The 14,345-nt window shown below is 36.3% G+C and overlaps 3 protein-coding genes across 3 annotated transcripts; 2 read left to right on the forward strand and 1 right to left on the reverse strand.

Moving 5' to 3' along the window:
* Nucleotides 1-927: 927 nt before the first annotated feature.
* Nucleotides 928-4,504, forward strand: LOC116030772 (subtilisin-like protease SBT3.15). Its single transcript, XM_031273105.1, has 9 exons — nucleotides 928-1,052; nucleotides 1,194-1,285; nucleotides 1,397-1,494; nucleotides 1,575-1,748; nucleotides 2,097-2,776; nucleotides 2,865-2,932; nucleotides 3,034-3,394; nucleotides 3,484-3,676; nucleotides 3,766-4,504. The coding sequence occupies exons 1-9, from the start codon at nucleotides 945-947 to the stop codon at nucleotides 4,353-4,355; spliced, it is 2,364 nt and encodes a 787-aa protein (XP_031128965.1). The 5' UTR covers nucleotides 928-944; the 3' UTR covers nucleotides 4,356-4,504.
* A 2,835-nt stretch (nucleotides 4,505-7,339) lies between these two features.
* LOC116028694 (E3 ubiquitin-protein ligase At4g11680-like) lies at nucleotides 7,340-11,115 on the forward strand. The gene is made up of 4 exons (XM_031270485.1): nucleotides 7,340-7,971; nucleotides 8,911-9,030; nucleotides 9,740-10,016; nucleotides 10,744-11,115. The coding sequence occupies exons 1-4, from the start codon at nucleotides 7,517-7,519 to the stop codon at nucleotides 10,903-10,905; spliced, it is 1,014 nt and encodes a 337-aa protein (XP_031126345.1). The 5' UTR covers nucleotides 7,340-7,516; the 3' UTR covers nucleotides 10,906-11,115.
* Nucleotides 11,116-12,191: 1,076 nt separating this feature from the next.
* Nucleotides 12,192-13,436, reverse strand: LOC116028765 (50S ribosomal protein 5 alpha, chloroplastic). Its single transcript, XM_031270584.1, has 2 exons — nucleotides 13,279-13,436; nucleotides 12,192-12,693 (listed from the first exon to the last, which is right to left on the reverse strand). The coding sequence occupies exons 1-2, from the start codon at nucleotides 13,382-13,384 to the stop codon at nucleotides 12,338-12,340; spliced, it is 462 nt and encodes a 153-aa protein (XP_031126444.1). The 5' UTR covers nucleotides 13,385-13,436; the 3' UTR covers nucleotides 12,192-12,337.
* Between the last annotated feature and the right edge of the window lie 909 nt (nucleotides 13,437-14,345).

The following is a 14,345-nucleotide window of genomic DNA, read 5'->3' on the forward strand; positions in this document are numbered from 1 at the left end:
TATATATATATATATATATATATATATATATATATATATATATATATATATATATATGTATGTATAGTACATATTTAGATATAAATATATGAAAACAGACATAAGTAAACAATTGTTTAGTTAGCAGAGTTGGATGGTGTGTGTTTTTGGTTAGATATGGCGAGGGTTTGAATCCAGTAGCAAGTATTCTTCCTCTTCTATTTAACTTTATATATCTTTGTTTGTAGTTTCTTCCAATATCATTTTTTTTAGGCAAGCTGCATTTATTCATGTTAATACCAAATTGATCCTCAAGATATCTCCTCACTGATAAGTCACTACGCTAGCTACTATCTGTGAATCACGTTCAAAGTATAATGTAATGGTGGTATATACGAAGTATAATAATCATCATATATAAACAGAATATGTGTATATCAATGTCAGTTGAGTTGTAACTCATTAGTAATGTGTGCACCGTTTTAAATGGTTAAATTAAAGAATGAAAGGGGCCAACCAAATTGATTAGGAGATTGCAAGTTTGACTTCGAGTGGGAGGGCTGTGGGCTGAATGACCAAATATGAATCATTTATTTTTGTAATAACCAATAAAAAATTGTTTTATTATATTACTATAAAGTATAAACCCATAGATCTCATGCATTTTTGGTTAATCTTAGGAAATATGTATCCAAATAACACTATCCACACATAAATGGAGTAAAAAAACAGGAATAGTAGGGTTAAATTTAGCGAATCAAAATGGCGGGGCATACACACGGATGTCGGAGAATCATACAACCTTCCAATTTTTTTGTGGTTAAATGTAAGCAGGCCAGGTGATTTTTACCGACATTTAAAATGTTCTTTGGCTGTTCTTCAACGCAAATTTTATTAATTATATTTTTACCGACATTTTCTTTCTCTGTTCGATCGAATAAGGTAGCAATAGATCAGAGAGCGATATGATGCTGAAACCAGACCAATTTCTAGTTTTTTTCTCCCTTTTCCTTTTCTTCAATGGCTTCTGCACTTGGACTGCACATGCAGATGAAAATGTGAAAGACACAAGGGTACGTAATCTGGCATGTAATGTAATATATAAAACATAAATTTCGATTTTTAGTTTTGGATGTTTGAATCTCAAAATATGTTTACATTTTTTCTTAATCCATAAAAAATATTCAGATGTGATATTTTTTTAAGTTTTACAGATTTACATTGTGTATCTTGGGGTAAAGCCTCACGATAATCACAGGCTGATCAAGGAATCACATAGCGATTTGCTTGCCAAGGTTGTGGGGAGGTAATTTAATTCGACGTAACAATATAGGAAGTTGTTGTTATTATATGATGAAAAATGATGGTTTGATTTGATTTGATTCTAAAATGTGTTATGTTTTTGGATTAATTGCAGCAAGGAAGAAGCTAAAAAGTTGATCATCTATAATTACAAATATAGCTTTTCGGGATTTTCAGCGAAGTTAACCAAGTCTCAGGCCAACAAACTGGCTGGTATTGTTTTATTTGTTTGTGTGTTTAGATTAATATTGTTGTTAGAAGGAAGATGTAAATGGTATACTATGGAATTGTAGGATTACCTGGCGTGGTTCATGTGATCGGGGACAAGCAGCACCCGCTTAAAACGTCTAGGAGCTGGGATTTCCTAGGGCTAGGGCAAGGCCAACCATCTGAGAATTCTGCAACTGATAATCTACTGCATAAATCCAAAATGGGAGAAGGACTCATCATAGGAGTTATAGATTCAGGTGTGGTTTGGCTTGGCTTTTGATCGCAAATTATATCATGGATCAGGCTCCACCTTGGTCCAAAAACGACATTGTTTTTGTCCAGAAACTCAAAACTTAGCTTAATGTTCAGAAACTAGACATTATATTATATGTGCATAAATTCAAAGATTAATGTTTATAAAGTAGACTAGACAGCATTTACTCTGTTACATGTCTTACATATGTTCAGAAACTCAAAGTTTAATGTTAGTTTTGGACCAAGGTCTGTCTACCTTGCAAGGTGGTCCATGGTATAAGTATTGGCTTTTGATATGATGGGATTTCATTTCATATACTAGGATGGGTGTGATTGAATCCATTTTGCAGGTATTGATGGGAGACTACCATCTTTCAGTGATGCAGGGTATGGTCCAGTCCCAAAGGCTTGGAACGGGGTGTGCAAATCCATGAGTAGTTTCAATGCAACAGAGCACTGTAACAGGAAAGTAATTGGAACGCGGTGGTTTGTGAAAGGAGCGATGCATGATTTCGAAGCAGATGTGACAGAAGTACTGAGATTAGATGATTTTTCTGCACTGGACACACATGGTCATGGCACTCAAGTTGCGAGCATTGCAGCAGGTTCGCCTGTGGAGAATGTGACCTGCGCAGACATTTCTTTTGGTGCGATAAGAGGGGGAGCTCCACGTGCTAGGTTGTCCATCTACAAGGCCTGTTGGAGGGTGTTTGGACCCAGTATTTCTTGTGCAACTTCTGATCTTCTGGCGGCCTTTGATTATGCTGTTAGCGATAGGGTTGATATTATATCCATCTCCATTGGGTTGCCTGTGCCTTTGCAGTCAGATGTGGAAACCCAGAATGGGATTGGGATTGGGTCTTTCCATGCGGTGTGCCATGGTATCCCTGTGATTATAGCAGCTGGAAATGACGGCCCTTCTGCATTTACAGTCACAAATGTTGAGCCATGGCTCATAACTGTTGCTGCTTCAACCATGGACAGAGCTTTCCTCTACCCAATCACTCTTGGAAACAACGAGACCCTTTTTGTATGTATCAATCAATCCCTCGTATGTATATGCGTTATTATGGTGACTGGTGAGGCTGAGTTGTTGTTTTTCCAATGTTTGTTGTCAGGTCAACTCGGAATCTCGACTAGGAACACCTACTTACTTTCCCTTTTATTTTCTAGGGAGATATCAAGGGTAGCTAGCTAGCTTGCTTCAACGTGTTTTTGTGTGTGTGCGTGTGTGTGTGTGTTGTTTAGATTTGAGTTAGCTTGAACCTGTTGGTTGCTTGCTTGCAGTATGACAGATCTGGTAGAGATATCATTCAACGCAACAGAAGCAAAAGAAAAAATTGTGTTCATATTCGGGACAGCTGTGGATGAACAGCTGAGCTTAGTAGGCAAAGCATATGTTGCAGGCGCGGTTGGACTGATTTACTCGAATCCCACCAGTAGTGCTCTACCCAGCAATATCTACCCTATCCCATGTATTCAGGTTGATTTTAACGCAGGGACTATAATAAAGGAATACATATTCCACAACAATAATTCTACTGCACAGATGGGATTTCCAGACATACATACAGGAAAGCCTATAGCTCCCAAAGTTGCTGCCTTTTCATCAAGAGGACCTAGTTCCTTAGCCCCAACTATCTTGAAGGTATAGGTAACATCCTCTCTCTCTCTCTCTGCTGCTCTTGCCAAGGTGTAACATATATATACGATAATGCTTGGTCTGTTCTGGTGCAGCCTGATGTTGCAGCCCCGGGGGACAAAATATTATGTGCTACTTCCCTACACGATCGTGACGCAGATAATGGATTCAAGATCGGCTCAGGAACATCGCATGCTACTCCTCATGTCACCGCCATTGTGACGCTTCTCAAAGCATCACATCCCGACTGGTCTCCAGCAGCCTTAAAATCAGCACTGGTCACAACAGGTAGGTACCATAAGACTAAGGCTAATTAAGCGGCTAATGCTATATCAATCATATATTTTTGTTTCTAAGGTTAATTTGTTTGTGTGCAGCGTGGAATTCTGAAACATACCCTTCTCTCATCTTTGCTGATGGATCATCAGACAGGGTGGCAGATGCATTCGATTTCGGGGGAGGCATTGCAAATGCCAATGGCGCGGATGATCCTGGTCTGATTTATGACATGAAAAAAATAGACTACGTCAACTATGACTGTGCCCTTGGCTACAACAACTCCGCCATCTACAACACCACCAAAGAAACCCCAAACTACGATGTTAAGCAAGAACGTCGCATCTGTCCCAAGACAAAACCATCAGCCCTGGACCTCAACTTGCCTTCCATAGCAGTACCAAACCTGAATAAACCAGTAACCATACACAGAACCGTCACAAACGTGGGACCTCCCAAATCTGTGTACAAAGCCGTGGTTAAGTCTCCATTGGGCACCACCGTTACAGTGAAGCCCAATGTGTTGAGCTTTGATGCCAATAAACATAAGCTCTCTTTCACAGTCAGGATTTCTCCAGTGGAAGAAACAAACTCTGGCTTCACATTTGGGAGCTTGTTATGGACTGATGGTGTCCATTTTGTCAGAAGTCCAATTGCTGTGAAGAAGCAGTATATCCCCTTGTACTTTTAGTGAAAGATGTATTGTTAGGATTCTTAGAGAGACAGAGAGAGAGTCAAGATTCTACTTGCTCTTCTTACTTCTCAGTATGGTATACCAACCGGCCAGCTAATTTTGTAAATCATCTTACCCTAATAATGCACATTCAACTTCTTTTGTTCTTTTTTGGTTTCATATCTGGACTATGGAATATGATACTGCCACTGCTTGTCATGCTTCTCACTTTTTTTTTTTAATGAACCGTTGTGGGAATACATTTATTGCTAGCCGTATATGTTTTTGAATACTATTGACTCTGTTACAATGTAGTATCTGTTCATAACTACTTTCTGAAGCACAAAGAGTCAATATCGTTTCCACTGAGACTCAAACTCACTCCCTTCCACATGGAAGTGCAAGGTGCCGTAGATGTTATTTCCTCCCTTTTGTAACAATGTTCACTCTTAAGACTTTGACGTTTTTGAATTGGTTGACCCTGCTTTAAACTAGTAATCCCATAAAACCCGTTAGTGGTATAAATTCTCCTAGAAAATATGAAGTAATATAAAAGAAAAAATAAATTACACATAACAACTCATATAATCTCAAGGGAAAGTCACACTTTCTTTTTAATCATTGAATTATAGGAAAATAACATTTTTCTTCTCTCTATTATATTGTCATCACTTTTCGTTACTCAATCGTACGAAATAACTTTTTTGTCCATCAATTGTTTATAAATTAGCTTTTTAAAATCAACCTGTAATAGAATTCAAAGAAAAAGAAAAAAAAAACACTTTGTAAAGATTTGTGAAACATAAAATAATACTCCGTAATAGATGTAATTGAAGTACGTGAAGTTGTATTTTCCCTATAATTTAGGACGAAAAACATCAATTCTCCTAATTTAAATTAATATATTCATTTGATTAGTTTTGTATTGGCTAACTTTTTTCTTGTAAAGATGATAAAGAAAAAATTGTGGGTGGGATTCATCAACCAATTGAGATGTTGCATTATTATTATTATTATTATTATTATTATTATTATTATTATTATTATTATTATTTATTAGTGTAAATAGGGAACTTCTCTTGTTCTAATGGCAACGTACCACTTCGTTGGTAAAGTGCTACCAAATTTGGTGTATAAACGATAAAGCAATTGAGCAAAGTTTGATGTTAAGTAAGTCTAGTAGGATTTTTTAATATAGTTAGTAATTTTTTTTTAAATTGTTGTTTATTAAAATGCTTCTTTATAAATTAGAAAAAATAACAAGCAATAAATATGCTTATTCTAAAAATCACTTTTCGAATTTTCAGTGTTTGATTGTGCATGAAAAATTAAGTTAACAGAATATGTTTTCTGTTGACTTGGAAAAATATGGTTGTTTTCGAGGAAAATGACCAAAAAATAATTTCTGACCATAATCGTTTTCAACGACAATCACAACCTTGGTTTCCGACGAAAACTATATAGGTCTGGTTTTCGAGAGATTTAAAAAAAAATTAACAAAAAAACTTTATTTTTAATATTTTTATAAATATTTTTATATTCTAAACAAAACGATTAAAATATTTAATTATAAATTCTACTCATTTTTCATCAAATGAACCAAACACACCAAAACAGTTTTCCATAATGCAACCAAACACTGAAAATAAAATTATTTTTTTAAAAGATGACTCATTTTGCAGAAGTCATTTTCTTAATTTTCAAACAAATTCTAAATTTTATTACTTTTGACTTGGGTTTACATTCATTAAATATTCATAAATTATTGGACCCATAAATTAATCTACTGTTACTTTCAATTTTTGATCTTATAATAAATGTTTTTCACTTTTAATTATCAAATTTAAATTTGATCAATCCAACAATTTAAAACAATTAGCAAGCGGACTACTAATAGAATTACAAAGTCAAAAGTTAAAGCCTTGTAAAGAGTGCAAATGTCATATTTAGTTAGTCTTATATTAAATCTAAAAATAAAACATTAATACAAAAGGCTGCAAAAGAAAAAAAAAATTATAATTAACGATTTAACTATCATATCAAATACTGAGTAATATAATATTTAAAGGAATTTTTGTTAACATCTATTACCAAAAATAAAAAAGTCTGATAAAGTAAATACGCGATGACAATGCTAAATGTACGGTCAAAGATACTTTATTAATTATATTGTTTGAAGGGTAGCCCAATCAACATAAATGTGGGTTAGAGGTTTCCAAACTACTTAGCAAGAAAACAATCAAAAGTCCCCTTACTAGCATTAAATGCGGTATTTATAAGATTTTTGGGGTAAAATCTTGGTTCTCCAATATGGCGGTCATGCACGGGTTATGATGGTGGCCCTATACGACGAGGCCAGGTGTAAAGATAGGTTTGGGGCGAGGTCCTTGAGGGTGAAGGTTGGGATGCTCGGTTCGGAATGCCCGGCCCGAGCTTAACACGACACGGACCGGTTGGACCAAACCAGGCGGATGGTCTAGCCCAGGGTTATTTGTGAAGATCGGAGGCCGGGGATCCGACCTATATAGACCGGGAACCGCCCAATTAAGATCGAAAGACGGGTCGGGGCTCCGGTACTGTATCGGGTGGTGTCATTTGGGTAATATTCTCTACCAATAGTTGTCCGGACTTAACTCACTAGTTTAGTAGGCAATAATTTAGAGAAGAGACCAACGTTTGAACTTCGACAGCGACAGTTGTGGGACCCAAAGGTAAAGGCATATATATACTATACTCTACACCGACTCAAATAAACTCAAATTAAAAAGACTAAAAGACTAATAGATACCTCCTCATAGAGTCAACTAATTTTTTTTTCTTTCTAAAATTTAATGCCAACAACACTAACCTACCTTAATCACTAAACTTTTTTTTAAAATAATAATTAAAAGAGAATAATGGTCTAATTGTTGTTGTTGTGCAGATTAAAGAAAAAATTGTTGTAAGGAACGATTCTTGCATGTATGACAAATTGACATTCCCCACTTCTCCCACCACACCATACATACTACTTGGGGAAGTAGTTTCCCTTCCCATATTCCTCACTTTGCTTTCTTCTTCAAAACCAATCCTTCACCAGTCCTCAGTTAGCCCCCACACCACAAAAAACCTCCTTTTCTTGCATATTCAGAGAAGGGTTTGACCACAGGAGAAAAGAATAGCTGACTTGTATTTCCCCCATGGACCAAGGGCACCATCACACCTTATTAATCGATGCTGATAATGGTACTAATGGTGGTTTAGAAGATTCCCCTTTTTCTATTTCCCTCTCTAGAATGGCCTCTTCCTCCTCAGATTACCACCAGATTTTTATGAATCGTGTAGATGGTGATGAGAGTGGGATTTATGATGATGATGATGATGATTTGGCGTTGGGGGATTGTGGGTACTCGAGGCCCTTTGTGGTTCTTGATGTGATATGGAACTTGGCATTCGTGGTGGTCTCTGTTTTTATGCTTTTGACCACCATAGGGGAGAGGCCCTCTGCACCTCTGAGGCTGTGGATTGGAGGGTATGCCCTACAGTGCCTCTTGCATGTGGGGTTTGTGTGGGTTGAGTACCAGAGGAGGAACTTTGATGATCTTGTTGGTCTACAATTCCATGGGCTCTCTCTATTTGCTCTTGGTCACTCCAGGTACCCCTCTTTCCATTTCCCTGATTTAGGGATTTCTGTGAGTGAAAAAGAAAAAGTTTCTGTCTTTTTGATTAATTCTGGGGTTTTGTTACTCTTTTGATGTTGATGTTGATGTAGATGTAATTCCCTCTCCCAGGAATAATAGCTGAATTCCAGAAATTATCAAAGTAACTAAAGAAAATGAAAAAGAAAGAATCTTTTGGTGATAAGGAACATGGAAAATCTGCTAATTTCAGTACTTCTTGTTCTTTAGGGAGAGGGGTTTCTATTAATATATTTTGGTATTTTTCTAATTATTTTAAAGGACTTGGTGATGAAATTTGTTTTTCACACTACTTTTCATTATGGTGATAACTTACACAAAAAACTGTTGCATTAACTAAGCCATGATATCAGATGAATTGAAGGGATAGTATAATATGCTTACAACAATCAAAAGACTAAAGAGAATTTTACTGGGATGAAGCTTATTGCATCAGTCACACTTCCTTATCTATCTAGTTATCTCTCATATTGCTTGGATAGTGGATACTTACCATTTCTTGAAATTTCTGGGAAAAGAATACATGCTAGATTCTCTGCTCAAGAAACTATAGTGTTTCACCATATATGGCTATTGAATGACAATTTTATCTGAAGTATAGTATGTGTAATGTGTTTAAATCAACTTCACTTAAATGTTAAAGAAGAGATGGGAATACTGACTTTCTTTAACTACTCCTCCAAGGAACTTGAGTTAATGGCTCAGTTGAAAATTGGGTGGGTGGGTGGGGTGGGTGGGGGTGGAAGGTAGAAGACAGCATAGGGAAGAGAAGGCAGGAAAAATAATTTGTGGATGTGGAACTGTGGAAGATTCTTCTTTTTTGTTTCCACATCTCCCCGTTATTTATATGTGATATACTCTTGATCAAACATTTAACTTAAATTCTTTTGAACCAGTGTCATGAAAAGGTTGGAGTCGATTAATACAGTGATCTCATCAATCTGGTGGATTTTCGGTTTCTATTGGATTTTCATGGGTGGCCAGGCACTTCTGCAAGATTCTCCCCATCTTTACTGGTATGTTCATGATTTTAAGTCACACATTTCACTTTAAACCCTCTTTTCTATCACTGCATATATCGTTATGCTGAAGGAAAGGTGAATAGGCAGTTAAGCAGTTTCAAATTCCAGATATGCAATATTGTCAGATGAACTGAGCCATATTAACTGAATACCTTTTCTCATGTGCTGTTATTCTGGTATGAAATTCAATTGGAAAGTTTGAAATTCGTTAACAGGGACACACACTAAATGACAATGAGTTATATAGTACCATAGTAATAAGTAAATGCTCCTGCCTTTTTGACTTTCATTTTGTACCCAAACCAAAAAGTCGGTAGATTTTTGAATAATGCCAAAACTAAAACTGTTCACCTTTATGTATTCACAAATACAAATTTTATATAACGAAATAAATTTTTTTCGTTAGCTTCTTTTCTGTAATTCACCTTTCTCAACCACTCTTAATGTACTTACTTCCAAATGATTCCTGATTTGCTGAACGTATTTTGTCCATTTGGAGATTGGTGAATGTATAGGTATTAGTCTTTTCTTCTGGCATAGCTTTGTTCACGGGGACGTTCTTCTGTGCGTCAATTATCTCAACATACTCACATTTCATTTGAGAAACTTCATTTGTATAAATCATGTCGTCATTACACATTTTGACTAGCATTTATATCTTAAACCTTCATCTTGACTTTGACAGCCCGTAATCAAATTGCAGGTTATCTGTGGTCTTTTTGGCATTTGATGTGTTCTTTGTGATCTTTTGCATCGCAATGGCATTCATGGTCTTCGTCGCAGTATTTTGTTGCCTTCCGATTCTAGCATCAGTTGCATATGCGATGAAACTGGGAGAGGGTGCATCTGAAAATGATATCAGGACTCTTCCCAAGTATAGATACTGCCAATCTAATACTATGTCAAATTTTCCGTATGATTACGAGGCATTGGAAGAGGGAGAGTCCATGCCGAAGCTTTCTCTTAGTCCAGAGGACTCTGTAAGCACCTGCAACCCTATTCCTCCCATTTTAATCCCCGAACGCATTTTTCATGCTTTCCCTTCTTTACGTACTAAATTAATCGAGCTAATTCTGGTTCGAGTCCTTGGAGATATGCTATGCCTTTCCATGAAACTTTGGTGTTCCACTTGTACTGATTTTCATGGGTGTAACTTGGGCCGGTTTTTTTTATTTGCGCGGCCCTGTGGTGGTAAATAAGTGAGGCCCTATCAAAGTATAAATAAACTGCGAATTGAAGAAAAATTGCAAAGAAAAAAATGCAAAAAACCTAATTTTGGGCCAATATAATTACAAATACATATTACTAACTATTAGGCTAGGGCTGGACTAAGAGCCCCCAAAATTTTGGGGCCCTGTGCTGTTGCCCATCTTGCACGCCCTAAAATTCTGCCCTGTGTGTAACCAATAGTAAGTATCATTGTAGTGCGGGATTATATTGCTGTTCATTGTGGGAATAACTGCATGTTGTTTGAAATGGAAGAAAGGGAGATCGGAAGATTTAGAAAATTTTCCTTGAAATACTGGAAATATACATAAAATGGGAAAACTATAAATTGTTTTTGTGCAAATCTTGATTGTGAGCATGACATATGGATTAACATTAACAATACTTGGTTGGCCTCAATTGATCATATGTTCATTAAATTTTTTCAAGAAGTGTTCTTTTTTTCTTTTGGCCGCTCACTTTGTCGAGGTAACTCTGCAGGAGTGCTGTATTTGCCTGAATAGGTATAGCGATGGAGCCGAGCTGTGCACCCTTCCCTGCAACCACCATTTCCACCACAGATGCATCTGCAAATGGCTGCGAATTAACGCGACGTGCCCTCTCTGCAAATTTAATATTCTCAGCAGTGAAACACTGGTCTGATCAATGTCTAATATAGTGTTTATAGGAAATTGAGGACCCCCCTTCCTAAGATAAAAAGGGAATGAGGAACGTGCTAGGATTGATGTCTGTACTCATTCTGCTTTGCAGGAAGGTGAAATGTACAGAAAAAATTTTGCAAATTTGATACACTCATCCATCCATCCTTGCTTCCATGGCATTGTATTTATTAGAGCAGTAACTTTTATCTCCCCTTTCCTATTCATTGCTCTTTTTTTTTTTTTTTTTTTTTTTTTTAAATGTATGTTTATCCATATCATATGTTCCTGTAAGTATTAGATGTAGTGAACTGTGAATGCAAATACACAACTTTTAAAAGTTAAGACAAAAATAGGCAAAATTCTTTTGTAAAATGTGTTTTCAAATGCATTTGGCTATTTGAAATTCAGGAATTCATATTTGCTACATGTGTTTCACCCCTAAAACATACTCCCTCCCTAGTTCGGTTAACTAGAAATTATTTATAATTTACTATTTTTTTGTAATATTTAATTTAGTATTAAGAAATAACATTTATATATTTAGAAACTACACTAAAAGTATTATTAAACATTTCGTTTATTTTGATTCAGATTTTAAAAGTTGTCTATTTTCATCAGTCAAATTCAAATTTTATCCCTTTTTGTTCTCGTGATACATTGATTTACAAGAAAGTCCACGACCACTACTTGAAGATATAGGTGAAGCTCGCCCAGTGATTATAGTTGACAAAAAATCATAATGAGATAATCATCCTAAGTTGTCCATAAATCATAATTTATTAACTCAAATTGAGAAAGTCAATAAGCAACTTTTACAGATTAGTCGGGATTATTTGTGCCCCTGTGATACTTTCAAGTTGAATCAGGATTACCATGTAGAATGTAGTTGACAGTTGTGCAGTTGTAGTTGAAGATGGAAGTAAAATATTATTTTGTAGCCATGTCTTAACCACCCATTAGTGGATTTATTTTCTGTTGACAGATAATGGATGAAGTGGAATTTATTCAAAATGCCATTTTGCAAATTCCATCTGATCTATATCCAATATGGACCTGGCCTTATCATGTTGGTTTTGGGTGATGTGAATTCATATTATAAGTAATTCAAGTCAAATTTGGCTTAAGCTAACTGAAGAATCTAATAATTTCAGTGTGTTATTTTCATAGAATACACAAAAGCAAACAGGAGAATGAAGGATCAATCATCAACTGCATTGATCACTAGTTCTCACATGGAGTTTATGGACAGAATCAAGCAGAGAAAGATTAAGCAATTTTCTCAAGAAATAATATAAACAAATACGATTGTATTAGCAGTAGAAAACTCTCAAGTACAGATATCTGGTAGTACAACACAAAGAATTTATCTAGTTTCTTTCCATTTTAGATGCATATTGGATGAAAGGGAGATCACACAAAATGGGAAGAAAAGGCTAAACATTCTTGTTCTTTTTCAACTTGGATGGTGGCCATCTCCCAATCTTCCTCAGATGGCGTTTCCTGAGCAGCCGCTTTCTTCTCAGTCTAATTTTCTTCGCCATTTTCATCCTCGTTTTCTGGTCAAGCTTTTCCTGGAGCTTGGACTCCAAAGGGAGGTTCTCAACCGACACATTTTCCTCTTTAGTTTCTGAGGGAGATTCGGGATTGTTGTCAGCGCTCACACCATCAACATCAGAAGTTGCATTCACAACCAATGCATCTCGTCCTTTGACAATATATGGGGCATGAATTCGGTGATTGATGTACGTTCTTGGTGCCAAACCATTACAGGTTTTACCAAACCTCGAGACTAATGGTTGCCAAATACATACAAAGTCGACATCACATGTTAGTGAGAATGAAGCATTTATGTTATCTTTATTATTCTACTTTGGTTGAATGCTTCAGGTGAAAATAACAAAATGAAGCCCCTTATTTCATCTCCCTTACCCAATTTTCATGTCAACCTAAATTGACCTCAAATTCTTCAAACTGATTACTATAAGCTCCATATAGTTAATTGTATGATCAATTCCAAATAAAATTCAAACATAGTGAAGTGAACAGCCAAGACAGGACATACAGAAACAAAAGGCAAACCAACCACATGTTCGATGAATTGCCTAACAGAACTCCCCAAAATCTAAACCCAATAAACAATCCGACCAAAGTACACAAACAGATTACAACATTTATGGACAGTGAAAAGCAAGAAGTATACACAAAGTAGAAATAGATAGGCAAATTCCTGGCATTAGAGAAATTACAGAGCCACACGGGACTGGTTAAAAACTGAATTTGAGCATAAACTAAAATCAAGCATTCTGGTAACACATATAGATTTGAATGTATAATAGCCAAAACCCTTGCCAAGGAGGGATTAATAGATACTTACAAGGATGAGCAGCGAGCAAAGAGGAAGACGAGGGTGATGAAGAAGAATGCAATGAGAGAGAAGCGACGGTTGGAGTGGCGGTGAAGAGGAGGAGCGCCGTAGCCATCTCTTCTGGATAAGAGCCTTCCTTTTTTACAGTCCGTACTGGAAATATGAACGTATGAATGAATACACAAAGTAGATAATGGACTTTGATGCTAACCTGACGGCTTTGTCATGGAACACCGCCAATGCCCAATCACCTACGACTACGACTGAATTTCTGAAGGATAAAGTCAAAGGGTTTTTTATTAAATTAAAAAAAAAAAACATTTTTGTATTGCAAATGAAATTAAATAGATTTTCAAATCTAATTTTTTTCTTACACAAAAAGTCATTTTTGCCTATTACAAAATGTTGTTATTTCAATTAAAAAGTCATTAAATGTATAATGTAGAGTTAATTACCGTTTTGGTCCCTCGACTATAGCGAAAGTAACGAATTGGTCTTCGGCTTTCCTTTTTGGCCGATTAAATCCTCAAGTATTGAATTTTTGACCGATGTGGTCCTCCGTCAAATGGGCTGTTAAGTGGCCGTCCAAGTTAGGGGCATAAAAGTCACTTCAGTCTCCACGTTGAGGGCTTTAGAGTCCTTTTACGCTTTCCCGCTTTTCTTCCCTTCACTAGCGTGGACAGTCGAAGTAATGGAACTACCCTAAACCTAACTCACCAAAATCCCCCAAAATCGCCCAAATTCCCCAAATTCGCTAAACCTAAGTAAGTTCGCGACCAAATTCCAGCGAAAACCTGTGGAAGATTTGCGATGGCTTCAAGCAGCACAAGTAAGTGTATTTCTTCCAAAGTTGAGTTTTGTACAGAGCATGATAAGGTTGAAGTGAAATGTATATATATGTATGGTGTGGATAATAGGTACGGTGCTTTTTATTATGTGTGATTGTCTATAAAGTGAGGGTACCAGTTTAGGTAGGCAACAAAATGGAGTGTGTTTTTCGGATCGGGACCAATGTTGTTGTTGTCTGTAAAAGTTAAAGTATTTGTTGTTGTTGTTGTTGTTGTTGTTGGGGGGGG

Source organism: Ipomoea triloba, chromosome 9 (genome assembly GCF_003576645.1).
Source record: "Ipomoea triloba cultivar NCNSP0323 chromosome 9, ASM357664v1".
NCBI lineage: Eukaryota > Viridiplantae > Streptophyta > Magnoliopsida > Solanales > Convolvulaceae > Ipomoea > Ipomoea triloba.